Source organism: Bipolaris maydis, assembly GCF_028858645.1.
Source record: "Bipolaris maydis strain C4 unplaced genomic scaffold PSV08scaffold_2, whole genome shotgun sequence".
NCBI classification, from domain to species: domain Eukaryota; kingdom Fungi; phylum Ascomycota; class Dothideomycetes; order Pleosporales; family Pleosporaceae; genus Bipolaris; species Bipolaris maydis.
This window is the reverse complement of record NW_027093858.1, coordinates 2,434,864-2,455,365: the sequence shown is the minus strand read 5'-3', so window position 1 is coordinate 2,455,365 and position 20,502 is coordinate 2,434,864. Positions and strand designations below refer to the sequence as shown.

At 50.7% G+C, this 20,502-nt stretch overlaps 5 protein-coding genes and 1 non-coding gene across 6 annotated transcripts; 4 read left to right on the top strand and 2 right to left on the bottom strand.

Annotated features, from left to right (window-relative positions):
• Nucleotides 1-246: 246 nt before the first annotated feature.
• PSV08DRAFT_t3 lies at nucleotides 247-331 on the bottom strand. Its single transcript has one exon. It is a non-coding gene; the product is annotated as a tRNA-Trp (tRNA).
• Nucleotides 332-470: 139 nt separating this feature from the next.
• On the bottom strand, nucleotides 471-1,459 carry PSV08DRAFT_268787 (class I glutamine amidotransferase-like protein). The gene is made up of 3 exons (XM_014228705.2): nucleotides 1,200-1,459; nucleotides 898-1,124; nucleotides 471-842 (listed from the first exon to the last, which is right to left on the bottom strand). Exons 1-3 carry the CDS (start codon nucleotides 1,453-1,455, stop codon nucleotides 552-554), a joined length of 774 nt encoding a protein of 257 aa, XP_014084180.2. The 5' UTR covers nucleotides 1,456-1,459; the 3' UTR covers nucleotides 471-551.
• Nucleotides 1,460-1,696: 237 nt separating this feature from the next.
• On the top strand, nucleotides 1,697-4,351 carry PSV08DRAFT_216373 (major facilitator superfamily domain-containing protein; the record flags this gene model as incomplete). The annotated part of the gene is made up of 4 exons (XM_014228706.1): nucleotides 1,697-2,011; nucleotides 2,088-3,362; nucleotides 3,528-3,594; nucleotides 3,702-4,351. 4 exons carry the CDS (start codon nucleotides 1,697-1,699, stop codon nucleotides 3,854-3,856), a joined length of 1,812 nt encoding a protein of 603 aa, XP_014084181.1. The 3' UTR covers nucleotides 3,857-4,351.
• Nucleotides 4,352-7,913: 3,562 nt separating this feature from the next.
• PSV08DRAFT_407466 (uncharacterized protein) lies at nucleotides 7,914-12,319 on the top strand (the record flags this gene model as incomplete). Its single annotated transcript, XM_066093776.1, has 8 exons — nucleotides 7,914-8,465; nucleotides 8,516-8,591; nucleotides 8,622-8,873; nucleotides 8,910-8,971; nucleotides 9,002-9,005; nucleotides 9,039-9,128; nucleotides 9,165-9,327; nucleotides 9,361-12,319. The coding sequence occupies 8 exons, from the start codon at nucleotides 7,914-7,916 to the stop codon at nucleotides 12,176-12,178; spliced, it is 4,017 nt and encodes a 1,338-aa protein (XP_065949836.1). The 3' UTR covers nucleotides 12,179-12,319.
• Nucleotides 12,320-12,910: 591 nt separating this feature from the next.
• Nucleotides 12,911-13,843, top strand: PSV08DRAFT_399150 (uncharacterized protein; the record flags this gene model as incomplete). The annotated part of the gene is made up of 2 exons (XM_014228709.1): nucleotides 12,911-13,166; nucleotides 13,263-13,843. 2 exons carry the CDS (start codon nucleotides 12,911-12,913, stop codon nucleotides 13,841-13,843), a joined length of 837 nt encoding a protein of 278 aa, XP_014084184.1.
• A 502-nt stretch (nucleotides 13,844-14,345) lies between these two features.
• On the top strand, nucleotides 14,346-20,382 carry PSV08DRAFT_195632 (uncharacterized protein; the record flags this gene model as incomplete). The annotated part of the gene is made up of 2 exons (XM_014228710.1): nucleotides 14,346-14,771; nucleotides 14,819-20,382. The coding sequence occupies 2 exons, from the start codon at nucleotides 14,346-14,348 to the stop codon at nucleotides 20,129-20,131; spliced, it is 5,739 nt and encodes a 1,912-aa protein (XP_014084185.1). The 3' UTR covers nucleotides 20,132-20,382.
• Between the last annotated feature and the right edge of the window lie 120 nt (nucleotides 20,383-20,502).

The window sequence follows — 20,502 nt, the reverse complement described above, 5'->3', positions numbered from 1 at the left end:
ATACCCCGCCTGCCACAATCATTGCCCCATCTACATACACCATACACCCATGCAACCCCAACACTCACAAGCATCGATCCACCGTCATCTATAGTGCAAATCTCTCGCCGGCAACCCCGATCGCTTTTTGGCACAAGAAAAAAAAGGATATCAAAAAACTTGGATCCGTTAGACAGGCCGGCTTGACGATATACGCCGAATGATGATTTGATGTGTAGCAGCCGCAGCCAAAAAAGAAACTGCTTGTGACCTCGAGGCGATTTGAACGCCTAACCTTCAGGAAACTCCAGAGAAACTGGAATCTGACGCGCTACCATTGCGCCACGAAGCCAGTTTTGTTATTTACAATACTCTTGAAATAAATAATATATATTGATATTGGAAAATGCTGCAAAGACATGTCCTCGCCGCGGGGTAGCCTGTTCTTGGCCAACGAATCAAAAATCATCATCCCAGGTACAAGGTAACGCAGCAGCAAGCCATGTAGCCAATTCTGGGTTATCTCATTACAATGCCTGCTGATGTCTGTAACGGCCAGTTGCAAATGCTATCTAGTCCTCAAGCAAGAATCGGAGAAACGCCTTGGCGATGACAAGTCCGTCGTGATGGTTGCCCACTCTCTCTAGCGCGTCCCTAGCTTGCTCTTCCTCAAAGATGCCCTGTTCAGCCCTCATTTGGACCAGGTACGAGACAATGGGCTCGGTGAATTCTGGGTGACCTTGCAAAGAAATCAATCTGCCCTTTTTGTACATGCCTTGTACCAGGCAACGAGGCGATCCGCCAAGCTTCTCGACATCTGCAGGGTACTCGAAAACCACGTCTCTGTGCATCTGGTGGATTGCCTGCAAATCATGGTTAGAAAACCCGAGTGGTGAGACATACTGGTCGCAACTTTACAAGACTATCCTGTTGAAAAATCTCTTTGCCCTTTGCTGTGAGTTGAACTGGCAAGACCGAGATCTCCCATCCATCATCACTGCGCCCAACTTTGGCTCCTGCAGCTCTTCCAAGAATTTGATGGCCAAAGCAAACGCCAATCACCCGAACGCGGTCTTGCTTGAGTAATGTTTGGGTAAACTCGACCAACTTGAGGATCCATGGGTCATTATCAAATGAGTTGTGCTCTGGTGGGATGTCGATTAGTCACAATCCATTTTTTTTTTCGTTTTTTGCACCATGATAGCAACACGAATACTCACTCGAGCCCGAGATCAGTACTGCATCTATATTTTCCAGGTCAGGATACTCTTGCGCAGTGACGACGTCGAATGCGCTCAAGTCTAGGTCCTGCTTCGGAGATAAGCCCAAGTCCTCGGCTGCTGTTTCGAGCAACGTCGTGAAGATGCGGTCATATCGTCCGTATTTTTCAACGAGGGCTGGTGGAGGCGTATCGCACTCGAGGATTGCTATGCGTAAAGGAGTCTTCATGTTTGCGAGGTTTGATGCTGAAGCCATGGGCGAGCCAGCAATCAGCCCTCTTTGATAGCGGAAAATGACGGCGATTTCGGGGCCTACTAGCGCTGACGATCATTAACACTTGCACCTGCGAAGCTGTCTCCACGCACGCCATTCCTTCTATTACTTGAATTCTTCGGCCCGAACTCTGTTTTGACCAAGGTTGTACAGCTGCTAGTTCTAATCGTCTTGGTTTCGTTGTGAGCCTGCAGCGCCTCTGGACTCCTTTTTTGCTACTACTATGCCTTTGCCTGCCTCGGAACGAACACCGCTTCTTCGCTCTGTGTCGCAACGCCAACAGAATGCCATAGACATTGCCGGAGATGAAGTCACAGCTGCAGAAGTAGCGCAGCAAGGCCAAGGAGCCGCACCCCAGTTCCCAGCTGTGGGAAATGACCAAAGCAACTCGCATGGGCAGTCATTCGCGTCTGTGAGCCATTCTGCAACAGGACAAGAGACAGAGGAATTGGCCAAATTCGAACAAGATGGCAAGCTTCAAGGAGTCGGGGTCTGGAGATTTCGATGTGTGTTTGGAGGCATCTTATTGGGGTACTTTGTATGTTCAAATGGCGTTTTTTGTCTCTACCATCTATCCCCTATATGTGGTAGGGTTGCTAATTGCATCATGCCAGATTGCCATGTTTGACTCCACTCTCATGGCTTCAAGCCACCCAGTCATCACATCCTACTTTCATGCATCCAACTCTGCATCCTGGTTGTCGACTGCCTTTTTGCTTACCTCGACCTCGCTTCAGCCTTTGATGGGCCGATTTTCAGACACCTTTGGTCGCCGGCCTCTGTATTTGGCCGGCCTCGCTTTACTTGCTGCTACGACGGCATGGTGCGCTCTTGCACAGAGTATTGCAAGTTTTATTCTTGCGCGGGCCTTTTGTGGTATTGGTGCAGCTGGCGTGCTGTCAATGGGCAACATCATGACTAATGATCTTGTCAGCATAGAGGTGCGAGGCAAGTACCAGGCATACATCAATCTCTTTTATGGAGGCGGATCTGCCTGTGGTGCCGCATTTGGTGGATTCTTGTGCGACAAATTAGGTTGGCGGATGACTTTTGCTCTACAGGTACCAGTCATACTTATCCTCCTGATCAACGCCATTGTTATGACGCCGTCTAGTCTTGGGCCCAATCTGGCAAAAAGGTTTGGACTGGGCTTCCGAGACGCAATGAATGGCTTTGATATAGCAGGGTCGATCTTGCTGACCGTATCTGTTGCATTTCTGATCTTAGGCCTGAATCTTGGAGGCAACGTCTACCCATGGAAACACTGGTTGGTTATTACTTCACTTGTAGTAGCGCTTATTACCGGTGTCGTGCTCATCAGAGTCGAGTCGAGAGCTACGCGGCCAGTCATGCCGCTGCCCATGTTGTTCAGCAAACCACGCGGCAATCTCGTCTTCAACAACTTTTTCGCTCAGATTGGCATGAACACAATCCTATTCAACGCTCCATTGTATTTCCAGGCTGTCGAGCTCGAGAGTGCATCCGTATCAGGTTTCCGTCTTGCCGGTCCTTCAGTTGCACTGACTGTTTGTGGCGTGTCGGCCGGCTTCATCATGACTGCGACGGGTCGCATGAAGTGGCTTATTGTCGTTGGCTCACTCTCAATGCTGCTAGGTGCTACATGCCTCTCTTTGATGTTCAATGTGCCAAAGTGGCTCGCCACCGTCTTCTTAGTCCCATCAAGCGTTGGTCAAGGCTTGAGCTTTCCAGCAACAAGTCTCGCTGTTCTTGCGACAAGCACTCAGGAAGACCAGGCGGTCATGAGCAGCACACTCGTTTTGTGGCGTAGTTTGGGCATCGTCATGGGAGTGTCACTGAGCAGCCTCATCTTACAGAACGCGCTGGCAACATATCTCGATAGACTAGTCACTGGACATGATAAGGCCAAGGTATGTGGTATAGTACTTGTTCTTTGCAAATACAACGTAAAGCATCAAGAAGAGCATCTGGTTTTGTGCTGTAAAACGTACACCACGAGCTGCATAAACGGAGAAGACGAAGACTAGACGGCAAATTCACATACAGAATTAAGCCTTTCTAACAAGCCCATACAGATCATCCAACGCGTCCGTAGCTCAGTTCGCAGCATAGTTGACCTGGACGCCAAACATCAAAGCCAGGGTTCGTAGACCAGTAATCCTTTAGTACCCTGCAACGCGTCATCTATTTGGCCCCTCCTTCCTCGAATCCAGCGCCTCGCTGTTCCAGTGCTAACACTTGTTTTACAGTCATCGAAGCCTATAGTCGTAGCCTGCGTCTAGTCTTCATCTCGGCGATGGCCACATTTGTCATCGTCAATGCACTAGTTTTTGCGATTAAATTACCGCACTTGAAAAAGAAGAAAGAGCCTATCTCCGAGAATGGCGAAGAGAATGAGCGGTGATGTAATGCAGTGTGATAGGATGGGGTCGAGGATTGGATTGTGCGGGTGTGCTGCACAAGCGGAGCGGGGGCGGTGAGGCAGTGCAGGAAGGTAGAGCGGGACGCGGAGAACTTGAACATGTGGTTTGAAACATTGCGGTGTACACGTATGATCTATAGCGGGTGTAGACAGCAAACCGATTGGAACCTTGGAAAACGCGTCAAGGCTGATTCACGGTGGTTCAAGGGGACAAGAGATACGGGCTTGCATTACCTGTTCGAAATGTAGTGAGTGGATATGGCAACGATGATTCCATTCTAAGTAAGCCTTATAATGGGGCCTAGGTCAAATCGAAAGAGGCTATTCTGTGGCAAGTGCATGTATCGAACACTATTGAAGAATGGCTGATCTAGTTCCAAAGGTGATGGACTGCGGTCTCTGTCCTTGCACATGTAGGTCTAGATGCACAACAGCCGGTACGCTAAATTTTTTTCAAGCAGCAACAGCTAGACGCGGGTACTGGAAACGTCCAATGATGATGAAAGCTGATGGTAATCGACTGTGGCCAAAATGATGGTTCGGTGACGCTTGATAGGCTTGGGTAGTATTGGTCGAGGGGCGAGATGGCGGGCAGTGCAAAGCCAGGCATGGGGCTAACCGGTTTCAGACTGGTGACTGAAAATGCAAGTCCTGGTGTGGTTCGGCACGAGAACGACTCGTGAAAACATCAAGTGCGGGACGAGCGTCTTGGCCATGAGAGGATCTTGTTTCTGTTTCTGCCGTGTGCTTGGCGGGTTGGGGGGTACGATGACGTTTCACGTCGCCTGGATAAAGTTCGCGAACAGATGATTTGCGCATGGTGGCGAGATGCTGGCGAGTACTCAAGTTTCAAGCTCCGTGGTCACTTGAGAGGCAGAAATCTGCGCAGAAACCAGGCCAAGCGCAAGGATAGTGATACGGCACGACTGGCGTAGAACAGCAAGTGGTATGCACCCATAGTACGTATGCATGTACGTATGCTCGTTTGAGAGGCGTGTGCAGTCAGAAATGGAATGAAAAACAACTTGGCAAACGCATTGCTTGGCTGGACGAGCACATCTGGGCCTGTTGTTAGGTAATGAGAGGAGTGCATTTGCACGACTGCACATCTCAGTTGATGTTCGAATGTGACTGGACGTTGAGCTGTTCTCTGGCGGTTGCTCAATTTGCAAATGCGCATGTTTTGTGGGCAGGGGTGCGTGCAAAGCTTCCTTTGAAAGGACATGGTGTAGTAGTGTAGTCATTGTTGGGGAGATTGACGTCATCGGTCATGTTGGTTGAGATGGCCGTTGACGGGTATCAGCCGTCAGACGCTTACTTGCAGGACACGTGTAAGTATCTGGGTAAGCCAGGAAGACCGGGGCCGAGATGCAGGTACAACACTATCTCAGCGGCTGCGATGGGCCAAAGGGCACAGTGCTCCGACTGAAGACTTTGCTGGCTGCAAAGCATATGTAAAGAGTGAATATTGCAACGTATCTGAGTCGACAGAGAGACATCAATTGCAGACACGTCATTTGGTGGTTCACCTTGGCCCGGGCATACACGAAGGAAGAAGACTGATTTCTTTGGAAGCTGTATATGTATATGCTACTATGCACTGGATAATCGATAGGATGTATCCTTTGGGCAGGTGGGATCAGGATGGTGGTTGGGCAACAGACGGTCTCTTTTGTGAGTGTGAGTGTGCATGCTGATTGGCTGAACCACGACAACAGTGCTTAATAGTGTCAAGAGTAACAATGCACCATACACACCTACTACATGTCTAGACATGGACCGATGTCTTGGATGTCTCACTGAAATCGCGCGCCATGTTATTAGACGAATACATGGCTTGCTGAATTGTCACCTCCATGCTTGAAACCAGGGATCGTGGTCGTTTGACGTGTTGCTATTGCAGGCATTGGACTAGTTGGGCCGATGGTGCCAAGAGCCGGGGCAGCCGGCATGTGAACTTGCGAAGCACGTCAACATCTTATGTTCAGCAAGCCTCGAGGAACGGGTGTAAGAAGCTTAGGTTCCAAATTTGTATGCATGCATCATGGATGTACCCAAATAACACTTGGGCTCTTGTTGGCCCTGCATCTCCTATGTATGTACTTGGATATGTACATGTGTATAATTGGCATGAGTGCGTAGGGCTAGTCTGCTTCGTGACAGCCTGGGGGTTCGTGGCTTGTGCCAATGTTTGACTGGCATCCGTATCAAGTGTGTACATTACTACTCGAGTATGCGCATTGCAGTGCTTGGTCAAACTGCAGTGCGAGTCATTGTTGCAGGTGGTGGACGCCATCGCATCACGCGCAGACTGGGCATCTGTAGAGAGGGCGAGAAGGCAGAGCAGAGCGACTGGAAGAGGTAAGGCGCATATCGAAGACTGGAATATACTCCAGTACTACAGGTATGGAGAAGCCGAGTCTGTGACGCCCGACTACAAGGACGTCGACGCTGGCTCGACGGGCGGGAGATGGGCCAAGGTCTTCGGCCCTTGGCTGCTCGGAAATTGGCCTCTCCCTTATCCACCCACACTCGCCTTTGATCTTCAGGAACGCGAGGGCTGCGGGCCAACAGAGCCAGGGACACAAGTGGAGGCTCTGTTGTTGGCCAGGTGTGCGGCCAGGGCTGAGAAGGCGGCTAGGCGGCGGTTGCGGCAATTGTCGTGGAGAGATGAGCATGAGGAGCAAAACGAATGCTTGTGGAGAGCGATGCAGGTGGAGGCATGGGCCAGGCGAAGAAAAAGGAGACGGCGAGATGACGCACTGACGGCGATGGGGTGATGGGGGGCGGCGGCAGCGGCAGCGGCAGCGTGTTGTGAAGACGGAGTAGTGTAGGGTACAGGCCGCAGTATATGCCAGCACGGATGCGTATATGTAGGCACTCTATTTACTGTACAAAAGTCAGTAATAAGTAGTATCCGGGCCTGGGATGGGAATGAGTCAGCAGCAGGTATGCTTGTACATATATACACATATATAAAAGTACTTGGGTCTGTATGCATGTGTGAATGCATGTACGGACACGCAGCCAGCACAGCAGCAGCAGCATGCAAGTGCACGCCCAAGGAATGGCGTTGGCCAGTGACGTGGTGTCGTTGGCTGCCGTCGTGTTGCACATCCATGGGCTGCTGGCCGGGCTGCAGAGACGGACTTGGCGGGAGTCTGTGCGCGTGCGAGCAAGACGACGCTAGATGGGGCTGTGTCGGTCTTGGTTGCATGCCAATCCTTGGGCGGTTGAGCTTCGACGAAAACACGCCTCAGGCAGTCCTTAATGCGCCTCGTCTGCCGGGCCTGTTTTTGCTCGCGAAGCAACAAAGACTTGTGTTTCCGCTCTTTTGTTCTGCTCGTCCATGGTCCTCGCCTGTCGTGCCTTGGTTGCCACCCACAACTCGCTCTTCACCACCTTCCCATACGGCGCAGCATAGCCACAATCCACGCCCGAATGGACGCGCGCAGCCCCCAGTAACATAGCCCCCCTCGCGCCATCCGCCAGCCAGCTTCTGTGAAGCCACCCACCGAATCAATCAATCAATCAATCAGTCAATCAGTCAATCAGTCAATCAGTCAATCAGTCAATCAACCACGAACCCACTCGCTCACTCACTCCATTCTCCGCTAATCCATCGCTCCTACCGGCCATCTGGCCCCGTCACGTAAGCACACCATCGCCCTGCCGCGCACCACGCTTTCCACCACGGCCGCCAGGTGCTAACAAAGCCGTTGGTACCAGATCCTAGTCGCTGGGCCTCATCCACTGGCTCTTGCCTCCACCCAGGACCACTCACGCTCTTTGTGCCCATTTGCTTGCTCTCCACTGCTTCACTCTTCAACCATCGCCTACTCTCGCCGCTGGCTACGCCTTTTTATAGCTTGCATGCTCTTCCCGCATGCACTATTCACTATAATCTAGCACGCTCACCGGAAACACACACCTGACATCCTTACGGCTTACATCCATCGCTTCCCTGCCTGCTTGCACAGCCTACCGCCCTGCCCAGCGCCTCGCTCTACTGCAGCCTTGCGCCGCCCAGCCTGCTGCCATGGCGAGCGAACAGGCACACAGCGGTCCTTCAAGACCACGGGCCCCAACCATCACCATCGACACGTCTGCTGCCAGCGACACCAACATGAGCAATCCCGTGCCTCTGGCCGATATCCAGGACGGCAGCCACAGATTCCCACCAAACGCAACCTCTGACAACCCATCGCCTACCCAGCAAACATCGTCCTCACAGGAGCTGCGCGGCGCCAATTCTTTTGAAAGCAGAGAGAGCAGGCCCACGAGCCCCCACAATGTCAGCTCGCCCGTCGCAACGTGGACCAGCAATGCTGGCCTGCTCAATGTTCCAGGCGCTCGCTCAAGGGGCAACTCGATGGATTCGACTACCGACAATGGTGAATCTAACAGTTCAGGCACATATGTCGCTTCCTCACAGGGCGATGCCTTCAAGGGAGAGCTAGCGCCCACCGAAGTCTTGAACGACCAGGATGCCTTGAAACCAGATCCAGGCACAGAGGCAGACTTTGTAGTTGAAAACAATAAGTTTGCCTTCTCGCCCGGTCAGCTGGCCAAGCTCTACAACCCCAAGAGCGTAAGTTGTTGCCTCTGAGCAACCTCCTCACCGTGCTAATCAACCCGCAGTTATCAGCCTTCCATGCGCTCGGAGGTCTTGACGGCTTGGAAAAGGGTCTTCGGACCGACCGAAAGGCCGGACTAAGTATCGACGAGCAGCACTTGGACGGTGTAGTCACATTTGAAGAAGCAACGACGCCAAGTACTACCGAGGCTGCGCAAAAGACATCACCGAATGCTGGTGCGCATACCGACAGCGCACCCACTGGCTCCAAGGAGAATGCTTTCGCAGACCGAAAGCGCGTCTTTAGCGACAACAGACTTCCAGTCAGGAAACCTAAAAACATCTTTCAGCTCGCGTGGATGGCCTACAACGACAAAGTCCTCATTTTGCTGACGTGTGCCGCTATCATCTCACTTGCTCTCGGTCTATACCAAACTTTTGGTGTCAAGCACGAGCCAGGCGAGCCGGCCGTAGAGTGGATTGAGGGTGTTGCCATTATTGTTGCCATTGTCATTGTCGTTGTAGTTGGCGCTGCCAATGACTGGCAAAAGGAGCGTCAGTTCGTCAAACTTAACCGCAAGAAGGAAGACCGAACCATCAAGGTCATTCGCTCTGGAACCACTCGCGAAATCTCCGTCTACGACATCTTTGTTGGAGATGTTGTCAATCTAGAGCCTGGTGACATGATCCCCGTCGACGGTATCCTTATCCAAGGCCATGGGATCAAGTGTGACGAATCTTCGGCCACTGGAGAATCTGACTTGCTCAAGAAGATATCTGGTGACGAGGCCTACAAAGCCATTGAACGACATGACAACCTCAAGAAGGTTGATCCATTCATCCTTTCCGGTGCAAAGGTCTCGGAAGGCGTAGGTACGTTCATGGTCACGGCTACAGGTGTACACTCCAGCTACGGCAAGACTATGATGTCTCTTCGCGAAGACAGCGAAGTCACACCACTCCAAAACAAGCTCAACGTGCTCGCAACATATATCGCCAAACTCGGTGGAGCTGCGGCTCTGTTGCTTTTTGTCGTGTTATTCATTGAGTTCTTGGTCAGGCTCAAAGGCAGCGACGCCACGCCGGCCGAGAAGGGTCAGAACTTCCTCAACATTCTCATCGTCGCCATCACGGTTATTGTCGTTGCTGTGCCCGAGGGTCTTCCGCTAGCTGTCACCCTTGCATTGGCTTTCGCCACGACACGTATGCTCAAGGACAACAATCTGGTCCGCCTCCTCCGGTCTTGCGAAACAATGGGCAATGCCACTACCATTTGCTCCGACAAGACTGGTACGCTCACTCAAAACAAGATGACTGTTGTTGCTGGCTCCCTCGGAACTGCTCTCCGCTTTGGCGACTCCAAACTCAAAGCATCCTCAGTGTCCCCACTTGACGATGGAGCCAAGGGCAAGGACGTATCCCAGTCTCCTGTTGAGAATCCCAACGATGTCTCTGCCACAGAATTCGTCGAGACTTTGAACCGCGATGTCAAGGACCTTCTTCTGCAATCCATTGTCCAGAACACGACCGCTTTCGAAGGCGAGACTGGAGGTCCCGATCCCTTCATCGGCTCTAAAACTGAGACAGCCTTGCTCGGATTTGCACGCGATTACCTGGGATTGGGCAATGTCGCCCAGGAGCGCGCCAACGCCAACCTCGTCCAGGTGATCCCCTTCGACTCTGCAATCAAGTGTTCCGGCGCCGTCGCCAAACTAAGCGATGGCCGCTACCGTTTGTATGTCAAGGGTGCTTCCGAGATCCTGCTCGCAATGTGCGACAAGATCGTCACCGATGCCAACAAGGAACTTATCGAAGCTCCCATGACTGCCGACAACCGTGAAACACTCGAGCACATCATCACAACCTACGCATCCCGCTCTCTACGAACCATTGGCCTCATTTACCGCGATTTCGAGAGCTGGCCGCCCGCCGAGTCGTCCAAGAATGAGGATGACCCAACCCAAGCTGTCTTCAAGGATGTAGCCAAGAAAATGATCTTTCTGGCTATCGTCGGTATCCAGGATCCTCTGCGAGACAACGTTCGTGAGGCTGTAAAAGACTGTCAGCATGCTGGTGTTTACGTTCGTATGGTCACCGGTGACAATGTTTTGACTGCCAAGGCCATTGCCGAAGATTGTGGAATCTTGGTCCCTGGCGGTGTTGTCATGGAGGGCCCTACTTTCCGTAAACTGTCAAAGCGTGACATGGATGCTGTCATTCCCAAGCTCTGTGTTCTTGCCCGATCCAGCCCAGACGACAAGCGCAAGCTTGTCAAGCGCCTCAAGGAGCTCGGTGAGACAGTAGCTGTCACTGGTGACGGAACCAACGATGCACCCGCGCTCAAGACTGCCGATGTCGGTTTCTCTATGGGAATTGCGGGTACCGAGGTCGCGAAAGAAGCTTCTGCCATCATTCTCATGGACGACAACTTTGCTTCCATCGTAAAGGCGCTACTTTGGGGTCGTGCTGTCAACGACGCTGTCAAGAAGTTCTTGCAGTTTCAGATCACAGTCAACATCACGGCTGTACTTCTCACCTTCGTCTCCGCTGTTTCCAGTAGCGATCAGCAATCTGTACTGACTGCTGTCCAACTGCTCTGGGTCAATCTCATCATGGATACCTTTGCTGCTCTGGCACTGGCAACTGATCCTCCCACTCGCAGTCTTCTTGACCGCAAGCCCGACCCTAAATCCGCACCTTTGATCACGTTGCGCATGTGGAAAATGATCATCGGGCAATCGATTTACCAGCTGGTTGTTACCTTTATCCTCTTCTTTGCTGGCGAATCTATGCTCAGTTACCAAAGCCCACGTGAGCAGCAGCAATTGCCTGCTTTGGTGTTCAACACTTTTGTCTGGATGCAAATCTTCAACGCTCTCAACAACCGCCGCCTCGACAACCGCTTCAATGTATTTGAAGGCATTACCCACAACTGGTTCTTCATCATGATTTTGCTCATCATGATTGGAGGTCAGACCATGATTATATTTGTCGGTGGCGAGGCTTTCAAGGTTACGAGACTCAACGGCCCTCAATGGGGCTACTCAATAGTTTTGGGCTTCCTGTCTCTACCGGTCGGTGTCATCGTTCGCTTGATACCTGATGAGCTTATCAGGAAATGCATTCCCGACTTCTTCAGGCGCAAGCAAACTCCCGAGCTTGTCGTTTCAGATGACGATTACTACTGGAACCAAGGACTACTGGAGGTTCGCGATGAACTTGCCTTCCTCAGAAAAGTCCGTGGCGGCCGTCTCAGTGCTATCAAATTCAAGGTGCAACATCCCAGGGAAATCTTTACCCGATCGCGATCCAGTCACTCTCTACCTGGTACTCCTAATAATGGTGCCCAACCTGATGACGGCTCTCATGCTCCACCTACTCCCAGTAGTCGTCGTCGCAGGTCCCGTTCTAATTCCGCTTTTGGTCCGGCAACTGTCATGGCTGGTATCGTTGCAGGCAGTATTGGGGGCTGGTCACCGATTGACCGCGGCAGTGGTGATAACGACTCCATCAAATTCAGCCGCAATGCCACGAAGCAAGATCTTGAGGCTCAAGATGGCATCGAAGTCCATCCTGACACTAAGTCGACCGATCCCATCCTTGCTCCCGACGCGAGTGAGTACCGTGGCCCTCCCAGCCAGAACACAGAAACAACACCAGATTTCAACGTAGGACCTTTCTCCAGTCACGCTGGTGAACAATCCAAGCCAACTGGCCCTGGCACATAAGGCCTAATTCTCTCCTACGCCCTCCAAACTTCACACATACATAAATACCTCGCGCGAACCTCTCCGTAAATTGGAGACTCGTGTGTAATAGCTGTTCTATTCCAAGCATTATATATTTCAAGCATTCATCGGCGTCACAGGCGGTTTCTTTTTGGCCCTAGGAGCCCGGCGATGTCGTAAATACCCATATCCCCTTATTCATGTTGCTTGAACGTCCCTGCGCAGCCTATTCTGTTATTCAAGGCTCTTCTTGTGCTTTACCCGTCCATAGAAAACCTCTCGGCCCATCAGTTGTTTCTTTTTCTTCTTTTTCTCATAGCCGCTTAGCACTAGCACCAAACATCCGGTACTCCTGCAATGTGCCCCGAAACGACCCAGAAAAGTTCAAACAATACATTTCATACTACACAAGCTCTAGATTATTCTTGCCGTGCGACGATCTCATGCGCATTGCTGATCAGAGTCGAAACGGCCAGTGTTAATGTTCATTCCTTACAAAGCTTTCAGAGTTTGTCGGCGCTTATTCGGAAGGTCAAGACGCACACGACGTCATATTGGCAATTGCATCAGCACCGCATCCAGCAACGATCGATGTGTCGGCCTGTATACAAAAGCTGATTGACTTCCATCGTCTGAAGTAATCCTTCTAGTGATATTCCAGATCCATTCTATATCTTCCTTCCTCAATATCTTGATCCCATCTAAGGAATTGTTTAACAGTTACTTACCATAATGACACACAACGTACTCTTAATCGGCGGCCACGGCAAGGTTGCTCAGCTTCTCACACCCCTTCTGTTAGCAAAGTCGTGGAATGTGACAAGCATGATTCGTACTGCTTCGCAACAACCCGCCATTGAGAAGCTTGGCCAGGGCCAGCCAGGTAAGCTAAGTGTGCTTGTCAGCAACGTTGCAGATGTCCAGGATGAGAAAAAAGCAAAGACTATTTTGGATCAGGTGAAGCCAGACTGGGTTGTATGGAGTGCAGGTATGTTCATCTTTCCTTTTCTTTGATTTCTCTGGCTAGGATTTTGATGAAACGGGACCTTCGGTGAGTTATGGACATACTCTGACCACATAGCAGGCGCTGGAGGGAAAGGCGGTGCAGAAATGACCTTCGCAATCGACCGCGACGCAGCCATTGCCTTTACAAAAGCTAGCATTCACACATCTTCTGTCAAAAAGTTTCTCAATGTATCTTACATTGCCTCGCGCCGCGGCCGCGCACCCTGGTGGAACGACGAGGACTGGAATTCTGCACAAAAAGTCAATAACGAGGTCCTACCGAACTATTACAAAGCCAAAGTTGCAGCTGATGAGGTTCTTACCGTCCTATCCAATGAACGTTTAGCAAAAGAAGAAAAGGAGGGCGTGCCAGCTAATGAGCGTTTCTGCGGTATCAGTTTGAGACCTGGTACGTTAACCGAAGAGCCAGCTGGTAAGGTGAAGATGGGCAGGGTTGGAGTTGGAGAAAAGGTCAGCCGTGCAACGGTTGCCGAGGTGATAGTCAGAGTCCTGGAAAAGGACGGCTTGAAGGGATGGCTTGATTTTGTTGATGGAACAGACGATATTGATGGGGCGCTCGAAAAGTTTGTCAAAGAGAAGCAGGACAGTGTTGAGGGTGAAGATTTAGGAGAGATGAGGGCAAGGGTTGAGAGCGTTTAGGCATGCGAGAAGACTGTCATACACTCCCTGTGTTCGACAGAACCAGATGCGCTGCAGACCAAACGCCCGTTGCTTGTGAATCATGCCTGAAAACCGTTCTCTTCGCGTCTGATTTCCTCCTTCAATACAGCACCTGTCATGTTGAACACTTCACCCTGCAAGTATTTACTATGATATATTATGTGTATGCTAGTATGGACAATTCATGAGCAGATTGTGATCCAAGTAGAGTCGAGTCGCCGCTTCTGCACAGCACGTTATGCGGGCTTACGTAAAGAGACTGTAGCGCCTTGGCACTCTCTCACAGTACGTCGCAGGCCGCGACGCGACACGACCATCACACCGTCACCTTTGGTTGCGATATCGCTCTTGAACCATTGGTCATTACTTCTTATCACAAATAATGGAAGGACGCTCGTTCAGCATGTATGGATGAGTAGAATGCAAATGTTTGTGAGCCAGCACAAAGCTAGAGCCACCCTCCGCAACATCAATAAGAATCATGTCGAAGTCCGCATCACATCCGCAACAGGCCCGAGTGCAGAAAGTGTGCACCCTATGGACGCATGACGACAACTTCTCAAGAGATGAAATCGTGTTTAACAGCGAGAAATTTCCCGAGGTCCCAACCGGTGCTGGTTCCTTGCTTCAGATAGTAGCCATACAGGAAGATAACGCCATTCGCAATTTCCATGCAGGGCCGAAGAGCGCACAGCATGATAGCGCACAACACAAACACGACGCATCTTCTAGAGATGTTCACAACCAGGGCCATCCGAGGAGACATCGTCGAGACTCGAACACGATAACCCTCGATGAGAATGGATCGACTATTCCCGGTGGTCGCGACGTCGACGCGGACAAAGCCTATGTGTTTGTCCCAAAACCTCTTTCTCCAGACCTGAAGTCAAAGTATCCGAACCTGCAGGTATGCGACATCTGATATTGGCACGAGGCACAACTGACCTAGCCAAGGTTTCTATATCCGAGCGCATTGCCAAGGTATTCGGATTCCGCAATAGGATGCAAGTTGTGGTGACAGAGGCTGATGAAGACCTACATGAAGCTCATCATGTAGAAATCGTGTTTCGTGATGAGTATCTCGCACGCGCAGATATGTGGCGCATGGCAATCTCTGAGCTCAGCAAACGTACCGTTTACCGAGGCCAGAGACTACTGTTCATGGGGACCATCAAAGCTACCATCAAGCACATCTACATCAATGGCCAGTCTGTCCATTCTGGTTATTTTTCGCCCAAGTCGAAACCCATATTTCGCAGCGAGTCGGCACGTTACACTCTGTTTATCCAGATGTCTCGGGAGATGTGGGACTTTGATACCGAAGGTGCCGGAGAGATTATGTTTAACAAAGTTGTCAGCGGCTTCCTCCCGGATCTTTTTAAAAGATGGCTGAGAATCAACGCACGACATCTTGTCACTATCATCCTCTTTACTCGAATGCAATACGACGGCGAATTAGTAGCTGATCATCTTGAGGGAGCGACAAGCGACACACACTTTGATTCGCATTCGGGCACTTTCAGAGATTACTATCGAGTCGTTGTAAGCGACATGGCTAGTGGTGACTGGATCAACATCTTGTATCAGCTCAAGAAAGAGTTTAGAATGTTCCTTCGCGAGGTGTCTCTTGTGCGCAAACCAGTAAAGCAAGTCGCGAACAAAGATGATGTAGGTGTGGATGGTCCAATGTCTGAATTTGTCGTCGCTGGAAGGCCATCATCTGCAAGTCAAGGCAACATTCTTGAAGCTATCAACCTAGCCGCAGCTCAGTTTTCCAAAGACTACATTGATCGCGACCTCGTTCGAACAGGTATCTCCGTCATAGTCGTCAGTCCTGGAACAGGTGTTTTCGAGGTGGACTACAACATGCTCAAATTGACCACAGATACACTTATTGGATCAGGCATCGGCATCGACTTGGTGTGCCTCTCACCAATGCCACTTCATTCAGTACCTCTTTTCAAGTATCAAACTCCTCGCTCGGTTTCCGACTTGAAGGCTGAGCAAGAGAAACACCATGCAACTCTAGGAGTCTCGCGGACTGAAGAGGACAAAACTCCCCGTCAAAGTCAGCCTATTTTTGGTTCCGTTTCTCGCGCCTCCACCATGCAACACATACCGACAGACGACTCTGCAGAAGCTACAGACAACTGGAGATTCGCAATGCCATATTGGGTGGATATCTCTTTCTGGTCTGGCACTTCTGAAGAGATCTTGGAGCTTACAAAACCTCGGAAAGCCGACAAAATAGTGAAGAAGTCTCGAAAAAAAGGTCGCATCTTCTCCCTCAGATGCCGTATTTTTGAACTCCAAATGATGGGTGTTATGGAGAATGAAATGGGAGACGTTGCTATTCCGTACCTGGAAGAAGACCCAATGTACCCACACCATCTTCGTGAATCGTTCGACCGAGACGATGGTGACCAGAAAACAGTCACTATAGTCAAACGCTCAACTACTGGAGCAAGTTCCTACTCTTCAAAAGGGGACAAAGAGTATGGGAATGACCAATTAGACGAAAGTAGAACTGCGTACAAGAACTGGATGGAAGCATATGACAATGGCGTGTTCTCTCCAATCATGGAAAGACGCCCCGAATCAGAGTATCGAGTACATCAAAGAAGGCCGAGCGACCAGCTATCCAGTGGCTCACCCAAACTATCCAGGAGTTTTCAACTTTCTTCTTCATTCCGCAGTGTCGGCCCGTCGATCCCTAAAACCGCCCGTCCACCACCTGAAAACAACTTCCCACAACTTATGCGTGAGAAGGCAAAAGAGGTCGAGAGTCATTCTCCCCGTGGTACTGTCTATCGCATGTCTGATCACAAAGTCGAAGGCATGCCACGTGCTGACATCCTGCAACGGCAAAAGAACTTGGCAAGAGGCAGTGTCAGTATGGGGCGTCCAGTATCGCACAAAAGAGGGGATTCTGAGGATTCTCAAAGCCACCATCCTTCCATGCAAGCCACCCCAAAGCACTCTCCTGCACCCAGCCGAGGAGTGTCTCCTTCGAGGCGAGCCGGTCTCCCTCCTCTCACTGGCGCGGCAACGACCACTTCAACCAAGGCTGAGATAAAAAGTAGACCTTCCAACTGGTTTCTGAGACAGATGAGTTTTGGTGGAAAAGCAGCGCCAGCCAAACCAACCCTCGGAGACGCTACTATCGATATCAGCCAAGGCAAGGTTAAACCTGCCATGCTGACTGTTGAGAATAACCAAAAGGGGGTCATTGCCGAAAGGTTGGCAAGCACTCGTCACACTTCTACGGAGAAAGCTTCGCAGCCTATTGCCATCAAACCCGCATCGCGCACTGGCCCTTTGTCAGCCGAGTCGCTCGCTTCTGATCGGGCTAGCCGTTCTATTGAGACTGTCAGAGGCATGAGATTCAATAAACCATCTATTCCTTCCCAATCTAGCTCGGCCGTTCGAGATCCTGGGTCCACGTTCCTTCTTGCGGGTGCTCGCGGGACGGGGGAGCATGTTGGACCAAAACCAGATCTGTCTTCCAGCGGAGGTGCTAGAGATGTTCCACGGACTTTATCCCCTACAAGTGCCATCTCGCCCTGGGCAGTCTTGGTCAATCCTTGTAATCCAAAAAGGAATAACATCAACTCCAAAAATCAATATCGGCGCTGGCATCACGTCTTCCCTAGAACGCTACGAACCGGTACCGTGAAATGGAGGTCGTTATGCTCGCCCGCCGCTGTCCCTTTGACTCATGAGTGGTTCCCTACTGTCGAACAAGTCGCATCGGAATATAATGAGAGCCCATACAAGATCACACAAAACGAAGATGATGATATGCCAGAGGCTCCAAAGAGCAGGGAGTCCCTCATCAAGGAGCTCATCGCTTTTCGTCTTTCTCACGGATTTCAGATTGTGGTAGGCTCTTCTGTTGCAGAGTTTTCAGGGCGACAAGAGAAAACCCTCGCTAGCATCCTAGCACCTGAATACATGTCCAACGATGGAGACACCGTTTTTATGAGCGTGGGAAATAGCATCCATCAACTAGTTTGTGTAGCAGGTGGAGAAGTAGAGGTAAGACGATACAACCGAAAGCCCACGACAGCTTTGGAATCCTCCGCCGGCGTCGATCAGCCCTTTCCGTATCGAGCCTACATCCGTACGGCTTTTGAAGACACCTATAACCCCAGAGACGTAATCCTAAGGCCACCACGAAGGGAGTACAATTGGAATATCATCGATACATTCCTGGCTGGCTATCATGATGAGTTTTCTGAAATCCTACGCTTTTGGAGAGCACGTTTCGTCTTGATTCCTGTTGAGATACCGGCAGTGCATAGGCGGCCACTTCCAATGCTTACTGAAGACTCTGAGGAGGAGATACGTTTAGAGGGGATCCGAAAGCTCACGCAGCTGTGGCAAAAATTCCGTTTCATATCTCCCGAAGAGCGTTATTCTCAGCCCTCTTATGTTTCGAAACAGAAAGACCCAAATCCCCTTGCAATTGAATACCACACTCGCGATCCCTCGGCGGTCGTAGCGGCAGGACTAGGCAACTCTTTACTTGAAGACACAGACAGCGAGTTCCAGAACTCTGTCTTCCCAGACTCTGAAAAGTACCATACATCGAACATTGATATTAAGAAGCTTGCAGAAGACTTGCAAGGTGAGAAAGGCATTCAGATGCTTGATCGCCGATGGCACTTGAAATTGCACTACAATTGCTTCTTAGGCTTTGACTTAACCAACTGGCTCCTCTCGAATTTCAAGGACATTGAAACTAGAGATGAAGCTGTAGATTTCGGAAACGAACTCATGCACAAGGGCCTAATTCAGCATGTGCAGCGAAGACATCCGTTTCGTGACGGCAATTTCTTTTTCCAGATTGCGGCAGAATATCGGGCTCCTCGAGTTGAGTCGCGAACGGGATGGTTTGGCATGCGAAAGACAGACAAGTCAGTTCCTTCTACGCCACTCTCAGAGGCGCCACGGACATCGCCTTTGATCTCGAAGACCATCAAGTCACGACCTAGCACGGGGGATTCATCATCTACAAACTCTGACTCTCCCCGAGAAGGCGAAAAAACTCCAACACGTGCTGAGCCTCCTAAGAGGAAAGTCATTCTGTCCCGCGTTATGCGGTACGATGTGGATCCTAGGAAGCGTTCATACCGCCCTGAGATTATCTCGCTACACTATGATCGTCTACATAACCCTGACAATTGCTATCATATCCGCATCGATTGGATGAACGTAACGGCAAAGCTTATAGAAGATTCTATTGTTACCTGGGCTACAAGCGTAGAGAAGTACGGCCTAAAACTCGTCGAAGTCCCTATCGCCGAGGTAGCAAACATTGTTGACCATCACCCCTTCCGGTCTCCATATCTTGTCAAACTAGCACTCCAGCCTCCCAAATCCCAGCCGGAGAATATGTGGGACTCAACTAGCTTCTCTCCTCAATACTCTAGGACAGACAAATTTGTGTATCATAAAGCTCTGTTACGGAGGTTGAACTTTGTTCTTGACATGGAAGCTGCTAGCGCATTTCCACCAGACGTGGAAGTAACGTATTCCTGGGGTAATCCAGACTACAAGTACACGCAGTTCATTCATCGCAGTGGAGGAGTGCTCGCTCAAATCACCGACGAAGGAAACTTCTTGCTGCTAGCAAATCGCCTCGCACATAATCGTGCCAAAGACAACAGTAGAATCCGCCATGTCGACCCTTATGAGCACAAAAAAGCGACAATGGACGGTAGCCAAAGCAGTCGCATGCCCTCAACACCAGCAGCAGAGCGTGGTAATCCGCATCGTAGTCCCTTTTCCAGTCCCTTGGCTCGGCCAGTCCAGGATGCTAGCCTGTTACACACCGCACTCACCAGCCACGAACAGAGATCATCTACAGCCACCACACCGCATCTTGCAGCTATCACTTCGCTAACTCCCGAGCAAGTCAAGGACGAAGTAGAAGCATTCTGCTCCAACATCTCTCTCCTCTCTTCCTTCTACGCCGAAGGACTCCGCCACGCCCCTTCGCCTTCGCCACGAATCCTACCCGTAGGCGATGACAAGATACCAAGCCTAGGCTTACCCCCAGCGATTAGCATTAGAGATGCAAGTCCGGCGGCTGGAGGGTGGACGCTGAGCAGTACGTTTGGAGGGCCTAGTGGCATAGCCGGAAGAAGACAGGGTAGCGAGGGAAGCATGTTTAACCTGGGGAGGCGCGGTAGTGCTTTTGAAGGCATGGAGGGTGGGCCACGAAGGGAGAATAGTCAGGGAAGTGTTAGTAGCGGTATATAGACATGTGAGAGTGGACGTCGTTTTCATGGGATGGGGATTTTCTTCTTTTTTTTTTCTTCTTGCGAGTGTAATGGAGAAGGCGGTGTCGAGGTTTGTTTGGCGTAGGAAAGGTACTGCGCCTGACCATCACTAGTTTCTAGCTTCATAACCTCGTTACCGGCTCGTTTGGGTATTCTAGAGGATCATCAAGACGTGTTTTCCATATTTCTTGCCATCAGTGTCACGTTTTTAGATCATTTGATAGTCGGCATCTTTTTTTTTTTTGCTTGCTGCTTTGGGGTTTGCGATAGGTGATGACTGAGGATTCTGCGCATGTAGGCTACGATTTCTACGAACCTTGAATTCTGTCTTCCTTTTCTAGCTAGAACCAT